Here is a 21,744-nt window from a genome sequence, read left to right as displayed (position 1 = left end):
AACATGCTCAGTGAATTCCCACACAGCTTCCACTGAACGTTGACTTGCGACCCTTGGAGTGAAAAATCACTTACCCCACGCATTGCAAAGATGGCTGTTGAATAGACGATTCCAATTAATGCTAGGAATGCCAGAAACATGAAGAACCTCTTAACGTCCCTGTGCAGTTTGAAGTGAACGGGTTTGGGATAGAGGATAGACCTCACCATATCACCTTTGGTTGTATTGAACCCTACAGTGATTCAAAGAAACCACAGAACATTTATGAATGATAGCTTTAAAAATATGCTTAAGCAATTTAAAAGTCCTTTCTGCCATAGGGGCCAGACATAAGAAAACCTTTAGGAAGTAAGGGGTATATTCTATAAGAGTATGTGTGTCCTTTATAGAATCACTAGTGGAACCAAGCCCGTTTCCTCAACAATGAAACGGGCCCTAGAAAGGCTCTCTTGTAAGCGATTTTTGTCTCTCCCCTGCCCTCCCCTCCCATCCATGTCCAGCGATTCTCCTCTTTCCTGCCCTCCCATCTGTGTCCCGCGATTCTCTTTTCTCCTGTCCTCTCCTCCCATCCCATCCCATCCATGTCCATCGATTCTGCTCTGCTCTGCCCTGCCCTCCCCTCGCTATTCTCTCTTCCTTTGTACCTCATCGTTTTCTGGCTGGCCTGGCTGGCTTCCCTTCCGTTGTTAACATCCTGACGTCAGCTCGCCTCCAGCGTTCCCTTCCCTCTCACTGTTCCGCCTTCTGACGTCATTACATTTTGACGTGAGGGCGAGGCAGTGAGGGGGAATGGAACGCTGGAGGCTGGCTGACGTCTTGCGATGTTACGAACCCAGGCAGCCAGACAGCGATGGAACGTTGGAGGTGCAAATTATTATATAGGATGCTTAGGCATAAACCGTGCCTAACTGTAGGCGCCTGCAATTAGACCTGGTACGAGCAGGCTTAAATGTCAGCGCCTAGGTTAGGCCCAGTTTGGCTATATTCTATAACAACGCACATAACATCTGAGAACGCCCCATCTATGCCCCAAATATATATGTGTGTTAGGATTTGCACACACATCATTATAGAATTTGGTATATGCATAAATCCTAATTATTGCCAATTAGAGCTGGTAATTGGTTATCACCCAGTTATCGGTGCTCATTGGCTCGTTACTCAATTAAGTTATGCATGTAAATTAGGCGTGGGCCCCATTTAGCTTATGTAACTCATAGCCGTGTCAGATCTTACCACTAGGTCAATGGCTGGTGGTAAGGTCTCAGACCCAAAATGGACGTGTGGCGATGTTCATTTTGCCGCATGTCCATTTTCGGCAAAAATTTTAAAAATGGGCAGTAGAGTAAGGTAAGGGAAGGGGGGTGACGGGGAGGGGAGGGGGTGATGGGGTGTGTGACAGGAGGCGGTGTGAGGGTGTGAAAGGGGGTGGAGCGAGGGTGTGAAAGGGAGGGGGCGGATGGTGGGGTGGGGCGGGGCATGTGTCCTCCTTTTGGGGGGACCAAATATGGTAACCCTAGCCTTTGTAAAAGGGCCCCAGAGTTTAAAAAGTTTATGCAGTTCAGTAAATAAACCCCTTGGGGTCCTTACATTTATAGCTGTTTTTATCTGGCCTTACTCTTCGGGAAGAGCAGGAAATAAGTTTGATTTTATCTGACTTAGAAAAGCAAAATGCAGGTGAAATTACTAACCTGTTCGCAGCACAACAGCCCTTACAGGACCCTGAGCAGAGGCCTCGGTGCGTATAACCTCGGTTCCACAGAACAGAACATGTCTTTTGTAATCTTCCCCACTGAACTTTTTCCAGGGCATGGTCTTATCAAGGCTGGGCAGCGAGGTCTTTGTCACTGGAATGCATTCGCCTTAAAGAAATTCATGAGAAAGTCATGTTATCAGAATATATTGAAATCCCTTCGGCCTGGTCTTTTTTGGTAAAGATAATTACAGCAATTAGACCTCTCGGAGCAACATAAACCTAGCATTCAGTCACCTGAAACAGCAGAGCTCTTCACTTACTAAACCCATGTAACTAAAGCTAATTTGTCTATCAGCAAGTCGAAACAAAAATAAAAAAACTATATTGTGCCAAAGGCAAAGTTCTAGCATGAGGGGGAAAGGGAATGGGACTTGATATACTGCCTTTTTGTAATTACATTCAAGGCAGGGGTAATGGTGGGTTAAGTGATTTGCCCAGAGTCACAAGGAGCTGCAGTGGGAATCGAGCCCAGTTCCTTAGAATCAAAGTCTACTGCACTAACCACTAGGCTACTCCTCCACTGGCAACAGTCTCTCTAGAATTTCAAATCTCAAATAATAGCAACATTCCATGTAGAATCTCAAATAGGGAATGAGAAGTACAATTTGATATACCGCCTTTCTGTGGTTTTCGCAGCTACATTCAAAGCAGTTTACATAGTATATTCAGCTACTTATTTTGTACCAGGGGCAATGGAGGTTAAGTGACTTGCCCAGAATCAGAAGGAGCTGCAGTGGGAATCAAACTCAGTTCCCCAGGATCAAAGTCCCCTGCACTAACCACTAGGCTACTCCTCCACTCATTCCACCAATAAGAGCCAACCTCATCAGTGATGTCACAATGGCTAGATTGCCCGATACTTGGCTCACTTCTGATATTGTGATGTCATAAGGGAAATGGGACTTGATATACTGCCTTTCTGAGGTTTTTGCAACCACATTCAAAGTGGTTTACATATATTCAGGTACTTATTTTGTACCAGGGGCAATGGAGGGTTAAGTGACCTGCCCAGAGTCACAAGGAGCTGCAGTGGGAATTGGACCCAGTTCCCCAGGATCAAAGTCCACTGCACTAACCACTAGGCTACTCCTCCACTGGCAACAGTCCATCTAGAATCTCAAATAATGGCAACATTCCATGTAGAACCTCAACTAGGGAAAGGGAAATGGGACTTATACCACTTTTTGTGGGTTCTGCAACTATTTGCAATGACATTCAAAGCAGTTTACATATTATATAAAGGCACTTATTTATACCTGGGGCAATGGAGGATTAAGGAGTCAAAAGAAGCTGCAGTGGGAATCAAACAGTCCCCCAGGATCAACGTCCGCTGCACTAACCACTAGGCTATTCTTCCATTGTTACTGAACTTTTCAAAACATATGTTCCAAAACCATGCAAGAAGAGCAGATCCTACCCTTTATTATTGACAGATCTAATTAGTAACAAAACAGTTCTTAGTTTGGAAGCCAAAAGGGGATTGAGAACAACCAGCGTAAGAAAAATTCTTAGAAGTCCACACACGCACCGGTAGTGGAGGAATGGGGTAGCACTAATCCTTGCTCTCTCGTTCTTGCCAGAGCCTGGTGATTTCATAATGTTTCTGCACACATCACTCATCCTTTAGCCTGTCCAACGCTTTCTCTGAGTTGTCCGTAAGCTTTGATGAACTTCTGCAACGTTGCTTTCCTTCACAGTTCTCATTCATTTCATCGCAAAGGTTAATGGCTTTTTGCACGCCTGCATTGTACTGGCAGTTCTTCTTCCCATTCCTTGAAGGCTTGTTCCATTATCAATTTCTAGGCACGTGCCTTCTCTTAGCTCTGTGGCTTCCAGACATCAGGTTCCTCTGATTCAACACAGAATACTTACTAGGACATTCCGGGTGTGGTACTAACAATTCTTGCAGAGTGACTCATGCTCTGGTTTGAACATAAAGGAGCCTTTGATGCATCTCCACTTCTTGCTGCTGTGAAGGCAGGATGGGACTAATTCTGTAAAGTGGACACCAACTGGTAGACGCCAAATACACGTGTAGGGGTAGATTCAGTAAACGGTGCTGAATAATTGGTGCCAAAAAATAAATCGGCACTTAAAGATGAGCACCCGTTGTAGAATAGCATTGAGTGCCAATTTCAGGGCCCAAATTTGGGTGCCAGGACTTATGCCTGCTGAAACCAGGTTTAATTCCCAGCTCCTAAATTGGGCACACGACCTCACTGTTCTATAATGCTGCGTGCAAATTTTAGGAACACCCCATGCCCCCTTTTGGGTTGCATGCTATGGGATTTGGGCACGTAGCAAGACGTGCGTGCAAATTCAAATTGGTGCCAATTAGTCCCAAATTATTGACACTAATTAGCTTGTTAACCCCTGCACTGACATGGAGAAGAATTTTAGACAAGACATTGCGCTCAGAATATGGACGTCCATTTCTCATGCGTTATAGAACAGGATCTGCCAACATACAATCTGTTGAAAAATGCATGAGAAATGGGCTGGCTACATCCAGCATGAACAAACTGAAATGTCCAATCTATGAACAGGGACATGGACGTCTTTGTGGCTACATAGCAATATCCATATTATAAAATGGCAACACGGACATCTATGTAGAGGAGTAATCGAATGGTTAAAGAAGCCAACAGCAAACTAGAGCAGAGAAGCAAAGGTCCGGAGATGGGAAGATGGTAGAACGAGAGGACATGAAATGAGATTGAAGGGGGGCAGACTGAAGAAAAATGTCAGGAAGTATTTTTTTCACGGAGAGAGTAGTGGATGCTTGGAATGCCCTCCCGCGGGAGGTGGTGGAAATGAAAACGGTAACGGAATTCAAACATGCGTGGGATAAGCATAAAGGAATCCTGTGCCGAAGGAATGGATCCTCAGGAGCTTAGTCAAGATCGGGAGGCGGGGCTGGTGGTTGGAGGTGGGAATAGTGCTGGGCAGACTTGTACGGTCTGTGCCAGAGCTGGTGGTGGGAAGCGGGACTGGTGGTTGGGAGGCGGGGATAGTGCTGGACAGACTTATACGGTCTGTGCCAGAGCCAGTGGTTGGGAGGTGGGGCTGGTGGTTGGGAGGCGGGGATAGTGCTGGGCAGACTTATACGGTCTGTGCCCTGAAGAGCACAGGTACAAATCAAAGTAGGGTATACACAAAAAGTAGCAAATATGAGTTATCTTGTTGGGCAGACTGGATGGACCGTGCAGGTCTTTTTCTGCCGTCATCTACTATGTTACTATGTTACTATGTCATAGGTTCAAATTCCACTGTTTGTAATTTTCTCGTTCTTCTCATTTTTCATTTGTGAGCCATCCAGGGACAGAAAATGACCTACGGAGACTTCCCTTACTTCCTCCAGAGGAGAGCTGCTTTCTGTAATCATTGGTACCCCATTCTAGGGTCCACTTTGGGAGTCAGCAAACAAGAAAAAGCTCTGGGTGTCGTAGACAATGCACGAAAATCTTCTGCCCAGTGTGTGGTGGAGGCCAAAAAATCAAACAGGATGCTAGGAATTATTAGGAAAGGGTTGGTAAATAAGACTAAAAATACTATAATATCTCTATATCATGCCATGGTGCAACCTCACCTTGAGTACTGCGTTCAATTCTGGTCACTGTATCTCTAAAAAGATATAGCGGAAGTAGAAAAGGTTCAAAGAAGAGAGACCAAAATGACAGAGGGGATGGAACTCCTCTCATATGAGGAAAGGCTAAAGAGGTTAGGGCTCTTCAATATGGAAAAGAAACAGCCGAGGGGAGGGTATGATTGAGATCTATAAAATTACTACTATTTAGCATTTCTATAGCGCTACAAGGCATACGCAGCGCTGCACAAACATAGAAGAAAGACAGTCCCTGCTCAAAGAGCTTACAATCTAATAGACAAAAAATAAATAAAGTAAGCAAATCAAATCAATTAATGTGAATGGGAAGGAAGAGAGGAGGGTAGGTGGAGGCGAGTGGTTACAAGTGGTTACAAGTCAAAAGCAATGTTAAAGAGGTGGGCTTTCAGTCTAGATTTAAAGGTGGCCAAGGATGGGGCAAGACGTAGGGGCTCAGGAAGTTTATTCCAGGCGTAGGGTGCAGCGAGACAGAAGGCGCGAAGTCTGGAGTTGGTAGTAGTGGAGAAGGGAACAGATAAGAAGGATTTATCCATGGAGCGGAGTGCACGGGAAGGGGTGTAGGGAAGGACGAGTGTGGAGAGATACTGGGGAGCAGCAGAGTGAGTACATTTATAGGTTAGTAGAAGAAGTTTGAACAGGATGCGAAAACGGATAGGGAGCCAGTGAAGGGTCTTGAGGAGAGGGGTAGTATGAGTAAAGCGACCCTGGCGGAAGATGAGACGGGCAGCAGAGTTTTGAACCGACTGGAGAGGGGAGAGGTGACTAAGTGGGAGGCCAGCAAGAAGCAGATTGCAGTAGTCTAAACGAGAGGTGACAAGGGTGTGGATGAGGGTTTTGGTAGAGTGCTCGGAAAGAAAGGGGCGGATTTTACGGATGTTGTAAAAAATCCTGAGTATATAGAATGAGTAGAAGTGCATTGATTTTTTACTTGTTCCAAAAGTACAAAGACTAGGAGACACTCAATGAAGTTACATGGAAATACTTTTAAAACAAATAGGAGGAAATATTTTTTCACTCAAAAAATAGCTAAGCGCTGGAGCTCATGTAGAACTCGTTGCCAGAGGATGTGGTAATAGTGGCTAAGCGCATCTGGGTTTAAAAAAGATTTGGACACATTCCTGGAGGAAAAGTCCACTATTGAGATAGAAACTGGAAAGCCACTGCTCACCCTAGGATTGGTCGCATGGAATGTTGCTACTATTTGAGTTTTTGCCAGGTACTTGTCACCTGGATTGGCCACTGCTGGAAACAGGATACTAGGCTAGATGGACCATTGGTCTGAATCAATATGGCTATTCTTATGTTCTTATCTGGTCATCCCAAGTACCAGGTCTAAATATAGACATCCATCTTTTTGGACATCCTTATTATGGCCCCTCCCTAGCCCCATCCAAAACACACCCAGACCACACCCCCTTGCATATGCACATACATCAGTTTTAGGCATCCATATCCTACCTTTAGAAAATTGAGATTTGGATGTCCATGCAATATGGACATCTAAATTCTGGACATAAAATATGGGCATCTGCTGCATCAGGGTCTTAGAGGCAGGGTTCTGCTTTGCACTGCCTAGGAGCAAACACATTAAGCTTGCTGTACGGCGGTCTTAGAGGCAGTGCAAAGCAGAACCCTGCCTCTAAGACCCTGATGCAGCAGCGCGAAACGCTGGCCGCCGTCAGCTTGGGGCAGTAGGGCGAAGACTGCAGATATAGAGAGCAGTGAACCAGCTGTACTAAGACCCACTAAACAGGCACGGGCATAGGAAAAGTCAATCGGCACGTGAACCAAGATAAGTGTCTTTTTCATTTATGCTCACCAGATGGTAGCTGAGATTATTTATTTATTTTTATTTATTTATTTATTTAATTGCATTTGTATCCCACGTTTTCCCACCTATTTGCGGGCTCAGTGTGGCTTACAATACATTGTGAATGATGGAAATACAGTTTCTTACAATACGATTATGGGTTATATTGTGAATAGATTAGGAAGACAGAGTCATTTTAATGGAGGTACTTTAGAATAGATTCATTAATCTGAATACCACGCTTAATTAAAAAGTATTTTTGTGGATAGTACTCCATTCTAGAAGGTTTTTTTATGGCCAATGATGAAGAGAGGATCTTTTGGATCCGTTTAGCTCTGTATATACATTGTATCTTTGAGCTCTTTGAGGCCGTTTTTTCCTTCTTTATAAAAGTCTTTGAAGTAAGAATTTCAGGCTTTAGTCTATCATATATAATTTTTTGGGGGGGGGATTCAATTATTTATATACTAGTAAAAAAAAGGCCCGTTTCTGGAGCCAATGAAACGGGCGCTAGCAAGGCTTTCCTGTGGCCCCCCCCACCCCCACCCGTCGTCGATGTGGGTGAATTGCTCCGCCTCCGCCCTCAACGTCATAACGTTTGACGCGAGGGCGGGGCCCAGAGACTGTGATTTTCGAGGCTTCAGAGCTTTGAACATACGAACCTTGGCTTCAGTGACGTCAGCAGCCAATAGAACGTTGAGGGTGAGTTTTATATATATAGATACTGTAGCGATTTGTTGATCCCACCACCCCTTTAAATACATATATAATGACCAGTATTTGCAGATGCAAATCACAGAAAAGCCTTCTAAAATTGCCTCTTTAGTTAATATGGGCCTTATATATTAGACCACAAGAGGAAAATAAGCAATATATGAAAGACCATATGGTAAAGCAGCCCTCTCATTTCTCTGCATTGAAACTAGTTTGAATAGCGTGATTACACAAGACACTTTCTGCTGTGTGCTGAATACAACAGACTCCAAATCACGTGCAAGATTGGATGTCAGTCCTGGAAATGTTCTGAATCCTGGGAATGAACAGCAGTCAGCATCCGTGAAGCACAGAACAAGAGCTGTCACTCCTTTTATAACAGCAGCAGAAGGACATAGGACACGATACCTGTCAGCATGCCTTCGTTTAAAATGCAGACCCCGTTAATTAATATGGCATCGCATGATAAGAAGAACTTCTCTCCCTTCAAAATGATGACATCTCCGGGGACCAGATGGCGAGACTCCAGCTCACTATATTCTGTTGGGAAATATGAACGATACGCATTTCATTCCAATTTCAACTCCCCAGTACCAACCAGGATGTCACCTCTGTGGGGCAGTGCTTTACAAAACCAGAACATTGTACCAATGATTTTAGGGTGAGAATACTAAAAAGAAACTTTAAGACAATCCAGGAACCTAAGACCTTTGAAGTCAGAATGAGTAAATATTTTGACACCCACCAAACAGGACTTAACAAAGATCTGGGTTTTCTAGCCCATTCTAAACCATAAAATTGTACTGCTTTGTCACCCTCTTATCACAATGCATATCTCCCTGTCCCTCATCCAGCCAGCTCCCCCTGTCTCTCACCTAACCCATCCCACCCTCATCCTGTTAGACTGTCACTGAAATGCTTTGATGTTTCACTTCTATATAATGTTATTTATCAACATTTGCTTATTTCTGATCTGACGAAGAAGGGCTACCTTTGAAAGCTAATCACAAAATGTATTAAATTAGTCCAATAAAAAAGGTATCATCTTATTTTTCTTTTCTATTTTTTATTTTATTCTATTGATTAACTCCCCAGAATAATCGTATTAGTATTGTTTGATGACGCTTCTCCTTATGACTTGCTGATGCAAGTTATGTCAAATAGCCACAAGATGCAGTAACCTGCATTTATTTAGAAAACTAATGTATGTATAAGTATTCTGTAAGTTATGTGTGTAAGTTGGAGCCCTTCCTGTGTACACTCCCTTTCAAATACATGCTATGTAATCTGGCATTTCTTTCGAATAATGCGTACACATACAAAGCAAGGGGTGTAGCCAGACTTCAGCAGGAGGGGGGTCCAGAGCCCAAGGTGAGGGGGCACATTTTAGCCCCCCCCCTTGGTGCCGCTGACCCCCCCACCATTGCCGACTTTGCCCCCCCCGCCGCCGACCCCCCTCGCCATTGCTGATTTTGCCCCCCTCCCACCGCCGACCCTCTCGACCCCCCCCCCCCCCCGCCGCCAACCCGCCATGGCCTACCTTTGCTGGCGGGAGACCACAACCCCCGCCAGCTGAGATCTTCTTCTTTTCACAAAAAGGCTTCCTTCTGTGAGTCTGATGTCCTGCACATTGTACGTGGACGTCAGAAACAGAAGGAAGCCTTTTGCGAGAAGAAGAGGACCTCGGCTGGCAGGGTTTGGGGTCCCCCACCAGCAAAGGCAGGCAACGGTGGGTTGGCGGCGGGAGGGGGGTCAGGCGGGTCATCAGCAGGGGGGTCCAGGGCCAAATCTACGGGGGGCCCCGGCCCCCCTGGCCCCATGTAGCTACGCCACTGATACAAAGGGAAAGGGGATGGGACTTGATATACCACCTTTCTGTGGTTACAATCAAAGCATTTTACATATTGCATGCAGGTACTTATTTTTGTACTTGGAGCAATGGAGGGTTAAGTGACTTGCCCAGAATCACAAGGAGCTGCAGTGGGAATTGAACTCAGTTCCCCAGGATCAAAGTCCACTGCACTAACCACTAGGCTACTCCTCCACTCATTCCACCAATAAGAGCCAACCTCATCAGTGATGTCACAATGGCTTGATTGCCCAATACTTGGCTCACTTCTGATATTGTGATGTCATAAGGGAAAGGGAAATGGGACTTGATATACCACCTTTCTGTGGTTACAATCAAAGCAGTTTACATATTGCATACAGGTACTTATTTTTGTACTTGGAGCAATGGAGGGTTAAGTGACTTGCCCAGAGTCACAAGGAGCTGCAGTGGGTATCAAGCAGAAAACAATTGATAACAAAAGGCTCTAGAAAGCAAACAACCCTCCAACCTGTTCACAACATTATCTCATTCCCACAAGAGTTAATCTAGGCTGCATTGCCCATGTGTTGTTGTATCCGCCTTAAGAGGACAGTTATCAGTGTGGGCCATCATTAAGAAGTATTATTTTACGTTTATCCCCAGCTATTAATAACTGGGTCTCGTTGCATAAAATGGGACCTGGGTTAAAACAGTATGAGTTAATGGTAAAATAAACACATCTTAACAGTAGAAAATGCTAATAATTTCACCCCTTAGTGTGAAAAAGTTTCAGTCTAAGGTAACCAGAGTTGATATTGTGATGTCATAATGCCTCATTCCACCAATGCCTAAGATCCAACCTCATCTGTGATGTCACAATGGCTTGATTGTCCTATACTTTGATCACTTTAATGATGTATAGTAGTGATTCCAATTTCTAGAGACAGTTCTTTTTTCTTTAATTAAGGGGAAAGTTATCAACATGGGCTATCATTAAGGCATATTATCTTACCGTTAACCCAGTTATTAGTAACTAGGTGTCATTGCATAAAATGGAACTTATGCTAAAATAGCATCAGTTACTGGTAAAATAATTCATTTTAATGGTAGGCCAATTGGATAACTTCAACCCTAAAGAACAGTTATATTTCATTGTGAATGCAGACACCATCCCCAATGTTTATTTCAGTTATCACATCCTCTAGCCACAGGTACCAATATTTCAAAATAATTGGGGTTGCCAAACACAATGCAAATTACCCCTCCTAGGACACAGTGAAGGAATTTGCTCAAGACTGGGGGGGGGGGGGTGCTTAGCACCCACTGGCATCCACAGAGCTGGTCCTTTGCTTCCAGCAAACTGTTCCACATGCTCCCCAATTTCTGTGAAATTCCTGCTCCTTTTCAGAAATTTAGGGCCCCTTTTACCAAGCCGTGGCAAAAGGGGGCCGGCGTTTGGGGTTAAATGGAAGTCTCACCTTCCTGCAGGAAATGGACGTGCAGCAAGACAGATGTTTTTCTTTTTTGAAAATAACCTTCTTTCTTATTCAGATTTTGGATGTTTTTGCAAAACGTCCAAAGTCGGACTTAGACGTCATATCAAAAATGCTCCTCCACGTTAATTTGTGTAAGAGGAACCCAGTTATTTGAAAATGACCCCATAAGGCACAAATTAATAGTCTTTGCTCCCAAGTGTTTTCCTTTCCACTTACATCCCATCTCAGTCCAAATTTAGCTCCTCCCCCTCCTCCCATGTTCAACTGACTTCCTCTTCCCTCAGTTTAACCCGTTACTCCACCTCCATGCTCCAGAAACAACTCACCTCCATTTCTTCTGCACACAGTGACCTTCACATTGTTATGGGCTTCAACTAGTTTATGAAGTTTTACAGATTGCTGTGAATGAAGATGAAAATGTGAGCTGTACATTAAATTATTCATATTGTTATACATAATGCACTGGGAAAGGGAGACAACCACACAGAGTGGAAGAACGATCAGTCCCTACGAACGTTAGCGAAAGAGAATCCAGGGAAGGCTCTTCCAAAAGACCAAAGGAGACAACAGTTCAAGGAGGTGATCTTTATTGAAACAATTTGAACGACTTGACACAGCTGCTGTGTTTTGGCGCCAAAGCGCCTGCCTCAGGAGTCTTATGGTGTTCGTTGTGTAATCACATTCAACCTTAAGCTTTGGCTGACAGAAGTTTTATGTGTTGTCCCATATTTTGGAGAAACTTTATTCGCTTATGGTTGAATGTGATCTTGAAAATATTGTTTTACCATTACACAACAAACACCACAAGACTCCTGAGGCAGGTGCTTTGGCGCCGAAACACAGCAGCTGTGTCGAGTCATTCGAATTATTTCAATAAAGATCACCTCCTTGAACTGTTGTCTCCCTTGGTCGTTTGGAAGAGCCTTTCCACCTTACTCCCTAGATTCTCTACATAACGCACTATCATTTCACATGCCCAGAAATTCCGTTTTATAAAAATTAGATCTTATAGATTCTACTCAAGGCCTGCATTTTGCTGTAAAATGTACTGTTATCTGTGGCATAGTATAACAAAGAGAGGGAACCAAGTACAAAAAGACCAAACAAAAAGAAAGAGCACAAAGGGCCTTTAAAAACGGGAAGGAACACAGTTTTTTTCATTAAAATAATCCTTTAATGGTGAACTTTGATTGAAGAAAGACCCGACACGCCGCACCTGCGTCAGGGGTCTCCAAAAAAATTGGCGGAACTCGCGCAATAACAGCGTCAGATGATGCTGTTGTTGCACGAGTTCCGCCAATTTTTTTGGAGACCCCTGACGCAGGTGCGGCAGCACCGAAACACGGCCCGTGTCGGGTCTTTCTTCAATCAAAGTTCACCATTAAAGGATTATTTTAATGAAAAAAACTGTGTTCCTTCCCGTTTTTAAAGGCCCTTTGTGCTGTTATCTGTGGCAAACACTCATTCGACTGGTGAAGTTTGAGTGCCCCCTGCAGATCAGATATGAACCTGACTGTCCAAACTGATGAAATTCTAACATAAAAACAAATGGATATTCTTTTCAGTGTACGTGTTTTGTGACAGACAACTTACCTGTCTGAGCTCATATAGAGACAGGGTAATGGTAACTGTACACAAGAATATGATGGCGATAGAATATCCCAAATAGCCCTGAGACAGCCAAAGGCCCACCGTGAAGAACTGGTAAATGTAAAAGAGATTTATAACCTGTGGAGACAAAATAGCACGGAGCTCGTAAAAATGTTCGGTGTTACTGTAGTCTGTAAAATCAAGCAAAATCGTAAATAAAACAACAACAAAAAGAAACCATAATACACAGGAGAAACTCTCTAATGGACAGACTCAAGTATCCTTCACCTCTGTCCATCCACAATTTAAACCAACAAAAAGAAGGTCCAAGTCTCCCGTAAAAACCACAAGAAACAACAAAGAGAATGGAAGATAACCAAGAAAGACCAGATACAAATCGCAAAGAGTAAGAGCACCAAAAAACCTTTCAGCAAAGAGAACGGAAGATAACCAAGAAAGACCAGATACAAATCGCAAAGAGTAAGAGCACCAAAAAAAATTTTGTAAAGAGTAAGAGCACCAAAAAAATTTTCAAAGAGTAAAAGCACCAAAAAAAGTTTTAAGAGCACCATATTTAAAAATTTTTTGGTGCTCGTACTCTTTGCGATTTCTATCTGGTCTATCTTGGTTATCTTCCGTTCTCCTTGTTGTTTCATCCACAATTTAAACCACCACCATTTCTGCAGCACATTAAAAAAAAAACTTATGTTGGTTTGAAACAGAGAAAATGATGACAGGTAAATTTCATATAACCATAGTAAATATTATTTTTAAAAGAAGATAGTTCCCTTGTGGATTTGCATGATACTTGAAGTTCATCTAGATGTTTTGTAAGTCCTTGTATGTGGAAGACCTGTCTATCATTTGTATATATAATACATTTAAAAGGGCAAGGCTAGAATTAAATAATAACTAACATGCATATCTTAAAATTTTAAAAAGCAAATCATAAAATTAAAAAAGACATGCATAATGTACCATACATTAAAACCTTATAAAGCAAAACATGAGATGCAGAGTCAAACAGAAACATGAAAAGTGAATGTGTTTTGTTTCACATGATCAAAACTGATAAAGCAATATCAGAAACAGAGGAACTGACAGTGGCACACAGCTAGAGAGGGGTGTAAATCAGTGCACACTTCCCTCTAAAATGAACTCTTACTGGCAAATGTGAAGTAATCAAAAAAATGAACTTTTTCACTTTGCATGTTTCTGTTTGTTGACCCATGTGCTATAAGGTTTTAATCTATGATACATTATGGATATTTTTGTTGAATTTTAAGATATGTATGTTAATTTTCGTTTATTTAGTTTTCGATTTTGAGATGTGTGTTTTATTTTAGTTTTTTATTGTATTCAATTGACAGTCAATGCCCCTGGTGAAAGGTGGCCACGTCGGACTTAGCATTTCTTTGGTGCAATTAAAGCCTTCCTTCTACTCTTAACTTTATGTGGTAGTCTGTGTTTTCTCCACCGATCTGAGCATTGCAGATCTCTGCCTCCATCTCGATCTCAATCTGTACTTACTACATGAACGTCTCAAGAAACAGCAAGGCAAACGACCCACAAGATCCAAATTTGCAGCAACAAAGATCAGATTAATACAGGATATCCATAGTGGTGAATAAGCTTCTGGTGATGGACATCCTTCATTACTCTGCTGTTTTTTTGGTGACAGATATCCTGTATCAATCTGCTCTTTGCTGCTACCTGCATACTATATATACAACTTTGAAGATTTCCCTCTTGGAAACTCATTTTATAATCGAGTGGCTAGGCAGGAAAGGCACATAGGTACATATGTCGCTGTCATAAAATAACTCCAAAAGTCCAACACTCCACGAAATTAAGACACGGAAGGGCATTTTCAATGTCCCTCCATGATGAACAATAATGTATTCTACATAAGTACATAAGTATTGCCATACTGGGAAAGACCAAAGGTCCATCGAGCCCAGCATCCTGTTTCCAACAGTGGCCAATCCAGGTCACAAATACCCGGCAAGATCCCAAAAATGTACAAAACATTTTATACTGCTTATCCCAGAAATAGTGGAATTTCCCCAAGTCCATTTAATAACGGTCTATGGACTTTTCCTTTAGGAAGCTGGCCAAACCTTTTTTTAACTCCGCTAAGCTAACTGCCTTTACCACATTCTCTGGCAACGAATTCCAGAGTTTAATCACATGTTGAGTGAAGAAACTTTTCTCCGATTCGTTTTAAATTTAGTACATTGTAGCTTCATCGCATGCCCCCTAGTCCTAGTATTTTTGGAAAGCGTGAATAGACGCTTCACATCTACCCGTTCAACTCCACTCATTATTTTATAGACCTCATACAAACTTTTATTCATCATACAAAATTGTCCTTTCAATTCAAGTTGCTAGAGATATTACAAACTTTAAATCGGACCCGCCATTATAATATTGCCCCAAGGGAAGTGGGTGCTCTGAAACCATGGATAGAAAATGGTGAGATTAGCGAAGTAAGAGCTCAGAAAACTTCATTAACATCTGCTCAGGAATTGAAGAAATATTTTTGTGTTTAGCCTGCTTGTCCGTTGCCAGCAGCATGACAGCCTTAATTCTTGGGGATGTGCATTTGTTATAACATATTTGGTTCAGTAATGTGCCTTAAAAATGTTAGTGCATGCAAAAACAACTATAACATGAGTAAACGTATGAAGTAAAGCAAGTACAATCAATTTGCATATTTAAAACCTCTAACACGCTGTGAGGGGGTCTATAGGATGCTGCCACTCCCCCTTAAGGATACTCCCTCACAGTGTCAGAGCCACCTTAAAACCCATAATCCCCAGGGAGGGGTGGGGCCAGGAGGGCATGATCCAGGAAGTATAAAAGCCGAGCTAGGCAAAGTTGCCAGGGCTGTGGGTTTCCCACACAATTGGGCGGGTTTTTAAGTCAGGATGCGGGAAATTTTCGAAGGCTGCAGGCTGCGGGAAATTGGGCTGTTTTTTCGCAGCCGTTTGGGTGCTTTTCCGTGGCTTCTATTGGTCCAATTTGGTCTAATAGAAGCTTTTCCGGGGCTTCTATTGGTCCAATTTGGTCCAATAGAAGCTTTTCTGGGGCAGGGTTGACATTGGGGGCGGGGTTAATGACATCAGAGGCGACGTCAGGGGCGGGGTTGATGACGTTGGAGGCGGAGTTTGACTTTGGGTGGGTTTTGGGCGGGTTTAGGGCTGATTTTGGGTGGGTAAACTTTTTCCCATCTGGCAACACTGAGGCTAGGTTGAGGAGGCTGCATTTGCCTCCACCACTTACATGTGAACTGCAACAGTCAGGTAGGCCAAGTTCAGACTGAAACCTTGCAACTTTGGAGTTTTGACCTAAGTAACTGCTAGAAGCTACACTGGTAACTCTGGGGAGCCAGAGACAAGTAAAGTGTACTGTCATGCTGACAGACAGTAATGTATGCCATGCCCCTGCCAGGAGTAAGCCACTAGAGAACCTTGTTACATCTAAGGAGTATTGTTATGTTTATTTTTCTCTCCCCCACTTGTGAATGGAACAGGACCCACTACCCGATACTTACCATAGATAGTTTTTTTCCTTTACCTGCATCCATTGTGCGGCTCCAGGCCTACCCTCGCTCACGTTACCAAACACACATTAAATTCTTTTTATTTAAACGAATGTGTGAAACAAACTGAAAAAAAATGAACGGAAAATATTTTGCCTATTCGTTCTGGGTGCTACTTTATATGTATACCTGGCCTTGATTTGTATCTACCATTTTCAGGGCACAGATCGTAGAAGTCTGCCCAGCACTAGCCCTGCCTCCCAACCTTGTGTCATGGTAGCAGCTAACGAAAATTGTATGCAAAGTCAATGTAATGAGCTAATTACCATACAAATGTACATGCAAGGTGATGTACAGTCGTTTTCCGAGTGATGCACACAAGCAGCCCCTACCTTTACCGTGGAAAATTTAACGGGAGTTCTGAAGCTGTCGGTCCTGACAGTTCTTCACGGTCCCAAGTAGGGGGGGAAACACGACACGCCAGAGCTTTTCCACACGAGCTATGCAAATCCTTGATCTGTTTCTTTACCCCTGGAGGCAGGTGCCACTTTTTTCCCGGAAGCAGGGAAGACACCGGACCCCAACATGGGTGTGTCCATCAGCCACTGCTCCAGCCCGAAGGGAAGACACCAAGCACCCCCAAGCTCAGAAAAAAAAAAACTACATCAGCTTTCATATATTTTTGGAAAAACGAGATACGAAAGCACCAAACCCCTACGCGAAAAACTACATTGGCTCCCGATCAAAGAATGTATTGCCTTTAAAATCTGTACTGCAGAAATCCTTGGATGGAAAATATGCCGGCGTCATATCTGTTCTGCGTAGGAAGTGAATGTGATATGCTGTTGAGACTTGAAACAGAACAATCAAATGATAATGGGTCTTACCTCTTTGAAGAATAACTTCCACAACGGAGCAATCTCAACTTCTATGGTATTGGACCCACACACCAGTCTCCTATCAGATGTCAACGAAAAGCCCTCGTTAGTACTACAAATATACTTAAGTCATTTTACTGTGCACATTGCAAGAATGCTCAGGGCTTCCCACCTCATTCTTTATTTGTGACATTAAATGCAGTTTGGTCCAAATTTTTATGCAATGGACTCCACTACTCCATAAAGTCTTGTGTAGAACAGTGGGGGTTGAAATGAGAATGGAAGTTGTGGTCCATCCATGGGTTGTGACCTCAGATCTGAGCAGAGCCGAGTGTGCCACAGTAAACAGATAATCCACCATAATGAGGAGATAATACATTACACAAAACCACGTTCACACGGTAAGTCATGGGATGATATTGAACAAATCTATTGAACGTCTTACACTGTACTTCGGGGCAAGGTCTTTCTAACCATGTTTTTGTCTTGCACCGAAAGGTGTAAATTTGTTACTGATCTTGCCTGTATTTACCTGAAATATCACTGACCCTATTTGCCCTCACTTATGGATTCTGTCGGATTGACAATAAAGCAAATCCAAAGGGTAGCTTATCAATTTTGCTCTGGGCCAGACAAAGAGAGGGGGACTGAAGGGTAACAAAATGCTATTTTTTCCTTTGTTTTTATTTTTGTTTGAGCAAATATTCCAAGGGAGAGTTTCAATATTACTGCCCACGGGAAGTTGACTATGCAAGGAAAGGATTTCATCTTGAAAATTTAAGGATCTTTTTACTAAAGTGTATTAGGCACTTACAGGCAAATCCTATAAATGGTGCACCGAATTTGCATGTGCAATTTAACTGAGTAATGAGCGGAGCCAGGTTGGCGCGCGGAGGGGAGCGAAAGTGGCGTGAGAGCGGGCTTCCGCCGGCAGCAGCACACATTTTCGATGCAACATGTTGAGAAAAAAAATAGGCGCCAGCACCAGCAGAACTCCATTTGGGGGAGCAGCAGCTCCCCTGGCACCCCCCTAGCTACACCAGTACTAGTAGCGTCAATAATTGGGTGCTAACAATCAATCATTGTCACTAATTGGCAGCAATTTGGATTTATGCATGCATCTTGCTAAGCGCTATTCTATAAAGATGCGTATGTAAATCCATTAGCGCTGAACTGAAAAGGGGGTGTGGCCATGGGAGGGGCATGAGCAGGTCAGGGTGCTCACTAAAGATGGGACCACTGTTGTAGAATTTGAGGGATCTGCACCTAATTTAGATGTGGGGAATTTATGCCAGGGTTCAGTTGGCGTAAATCCTTGCGCCTAAATGTTTGCCACAGATCCCAGCACTATCCGTATTCTCACCTCAGAGCCCTCACGTCCGGCACGCTCCTTTTAGTGAAACTGGGCATGCTCATTTTAACTAAAAGGAGCGTGCGGGACGTGAGGGGAAGCGAGAGAAGGGCAGGCAACACGGTGGCGCCAGAGACTGGTGCTGGACGAAGGCTTCAGCTGGCGGGGGTTGTCAGTGAAACCCAGGGGCCCAGAAGAAATTTGGGGGGCCCAGGCTCTTGTGGCCCCACATAGCTACGCCACTGATTAATAGTCCCAAATGAATCTATCCAGTAAAATTTTAACTGACATAAGATTATAATCTACTTATTTCACACATGTGAGTGCATGTGGTTTTTCACGCAAATTCTAATTATTGCCAATTAGTGCTCATTATTGCTTGTTAAGCCAATTAAGTTATACACATTGTTATAGAATACTCTTGGATTTCGATGAGGAACGCTAGGCGCACTTTATAGAATCCTGAGGTATATGTCACCTATGTGTGCCCTTATAGAATACCATTTAGGTTGCCTGTGCATGTAAGTGGCACCTTTTGCTGCATTTACCCACGAATGCCACATAATTGCAGATGTGTAGTTAGAGAATTGCCCCTCACGTGGGTTAAACAGTCCGTTTTTATGTACACAGGCTGAAAATTGAGGGTTAAGTGAGTTATGTGTTTGCCATCCCTGGTGAATGAAAACCTTGCTTTAAATCTCAGGTCCCTGAAGCCTTTGAAAGCTGGGGTAAGTTGACTCACAGTTCGGTGCTTCTTTAGACAGGAAGTTCAGTATTAAATACAATACCTGATGTCCCCCTCTTCCTTCGTTAGTCCAGAACCAAACTTGCTGTGGATATCAGAACAACTATGCTCATCTTCCAGGGTGCTAGAAAGGATTCAGAAAATACTTTACGTTATTAGCCCTGAGAGCAACTGAAACAGATACCACACAAGGGGACAGACATCAGGACATGCGACTAAGGGGATACAAATACATTCAAAGTTTATTCACACAGGTTAGATATGCGTCTAAAATTTAAACGCATGCATGCCTACATTTCAGAGATACATGCATAACTTCTAGCATTCTATGTGTAAGTCCCGCCCAGACTCTCCTCATGTGTATGACTACCTATAAGATAAAGGGACCTAATACTTCATCTCAAGCTTTCATTCCCTGTGTTCGTCAGCCCTTAAAAACCATTTGCCGCTTTTGGAGGTACTAACTGAGTTGCCTGCTGTTGGGCATCCATGACCTCGTTCTGCCTGAATGTGACAAGATTGCCTTCCTCTTCCTCTCTCTCTTTCCTGTTTAAAATTTGGAGTTCCTTTCTCTTTCAAATATTTTTATTTGTTATATATATATATATATATAAAGGAAACAAACTGAAAAATGCCTATACTATAAAAATAATCAGTTTGAATAAACACATAAACAGACCTACATGGTTTCAAAAACACAAATCAAAAATTATCAAAAAGAAACCTCAAAATCTCCCAGTGAGGAAATTCAACTTGAATATTTGCATCACACAGTGATATTCACTCAACTGATAAAGGGGGGAGGGGGAATCTCTCTACACTGCGGAAAAACAATTGGTTCCAAAATATCCAACCCAGAGTCTTACAAATAGTTAGAAACCACAAATCAATATATATGTGAAAAACTCAAGATCATGTTCCAAAATTTCAAAAACTCTCAAAAATCTGCAGGCTTGTGTCGACACAATAAATCTCCAAAAAAATCAACAACGTAAGCAGCCATCATCCCAATACTTATCAAAGTCCACGACTCCCTGAGGCATAGTCTTTAGTAGGATGTCCCCGTTGCTCCACTCTTGATCTAAATGATTCACGTTCAACACTGCACTGTTCAGACCAACTGCCCTTCAACAAGAGTGCCTTAGCGCAAAGAACAAGAATGGATCTTCCAGTTGAACACTATTGAACCAAATGGGATGAACAAGAAAATGGAGTGGAGTGGAATGTGTGTTTTTTAATGTTTTAGATCTTTAAACCAGCTTTGTGATCTGATTGGTGGATTCAAGAGTTGACTTCTTTTTAGCTCCCCATCCATCTTGGGAGTAGTAGTAACGATTATGAAGTTGGTTTGTAGGGCTCTTCCTGAAGCAGCGAGCTCCAGCGAAACAAGGCGCTCTTGTTGCAGTGTTATATAAGTTAGGGAATTGTGTGAATACAAACTTGTTGTATCCAACCAACAAGTTTGTAGTCACACAATGTCCTACCTATAACATTCTACCAATTCTGTCCCACTTATGATGTAAACCGCACTGAACCCTAAGGCGATATTAGCAGTATATAACTACTACTACTACTTAACATTTCTAGAGCGCTAACAGGGTTACGCAGCGCTGTACAGTCTAACAAAAAGGACAGTCCCTGCTCAAAGGAGCTTACAATCTAATGGGCGAAATGTCAAGTTGGGGCAGTCTAGGTATCATGAGTAGAGGTAAGGTGGTTAGGTGCCGAAGGCGAAATTGATGAGGTGGGCTTTGAGCAAGGCTTTGAAGATGGGCAGGGAGGGGGCCTGGCGTATGGGCTCAGGGAGTTTATTCCAGGCATGGGGTGAGGCGAGGCAGAAAGGGCGGAGTCTGGAGTTGGCGGTGGTGGAGACTGAAAGGAGGGATTTGTCTTGAGAGCGGAGGTTACGGGTAGGAACGTAAGGGGAGATGAGGGTAGAGAGGTAAGGAGGGGCTGCGGATCAAGTGCATTTGTAGGTTAGTAGAAGAAGCTTGAACTGTATGCGGTACCTGATCGGAAGCCAGTGAAGTGACTTGAGGAGAGGGGTGATATGAGTATATCGGTCCAGGCGGAAGATAAGACGTGCAGCAGCGTTCTGAACGGATTGAATTGGATTGAATTTGAATGAACAGCCAGTGATCCAGAATGTGTTTTCAAAGGTTCAACTTAAAGTGATGATAGAATTGGGCCACACAGATAGATTTTTGACTAATATATGGGGGCAGAAAATCCAGGGATAGGGAAGTAATACATTCACCGTTCATTGGTAAATGTATAGCTTCATAAGTACGTAAGTGTTGCCATACTGGGAAAGACCAAAGATCCTTCAAGCCCAGCATCCTGTTTCAACAGTGGCCAATCCAGGTCATAAATACCTGGCAAGATCCCAAAAAATTACAAAACATTTTACTACTACTACTACTAC

General features: G+C 43.1%; 1 protein-coding gene across 2 annotated transcripts in view; it reads right to left on the bottom strand.

Annotated features, from left to right (window-relative positions):
* LOC115478934 (probable cation-transporting ATPase 13A4) overlaps window positions 1-21,744 on the bottom strand; it is a 115,458-nt gene that overhangs the window by 56,346 nt on the left and 37,368 nt on the right. For both annotated transcript variants that reach the window (XM_030216590.1, XM_030216591.1), the window contains exons 5-11: window positions 19,363-19,443; window positions 17,233-17,302; window positions 12,805-12,939; window positions 11,538-11,610; window positions 8,314-8,445; window positions 1,692-1,862; window positions 75-232 (exon numbers count right to left, since the gene is read on the bottom strand). In XM_030216590.1, the coding sequence (XP_030072450.1) occupies window positions 75-232; window positions 1,692-1,862; window positions 8,314-8,445; window positions 11,538-11,610; window positions 12,805-12,939; window positions 17,233-17,302; window positions 19,363-19,443 (820 nt within the window). The remainder of the gene's footprint in view (window positions 1-74; window positions 233-1,691; window positions 1,863-8,313; window positions 8,446-11,537; window positions 11,611-12,804; window positions 12,940-17,232; window positions 17,303-19,362; window positions 19,444-21,744) is intronic.

The sequence above is a fragment of the Microcaecilia unicolor genome, chromosome 10 (assembly GCF_901765095.1).
Source record: "Microcaecilia unicolor chromosome 10, aMicUni1.1, whole genome shotgun sequence".
Classification (NCBI taxonomy): domain Eukaryota; kingdom Metazoa; phylum Chordata; class Amphibia; order Gymnophiona; family Siphonopidae; genus Microcaecilia; species Microcaecilia unicolor.
This window is presented reverse-complemented; position numbering and strand designations above follow the sequence as displayed.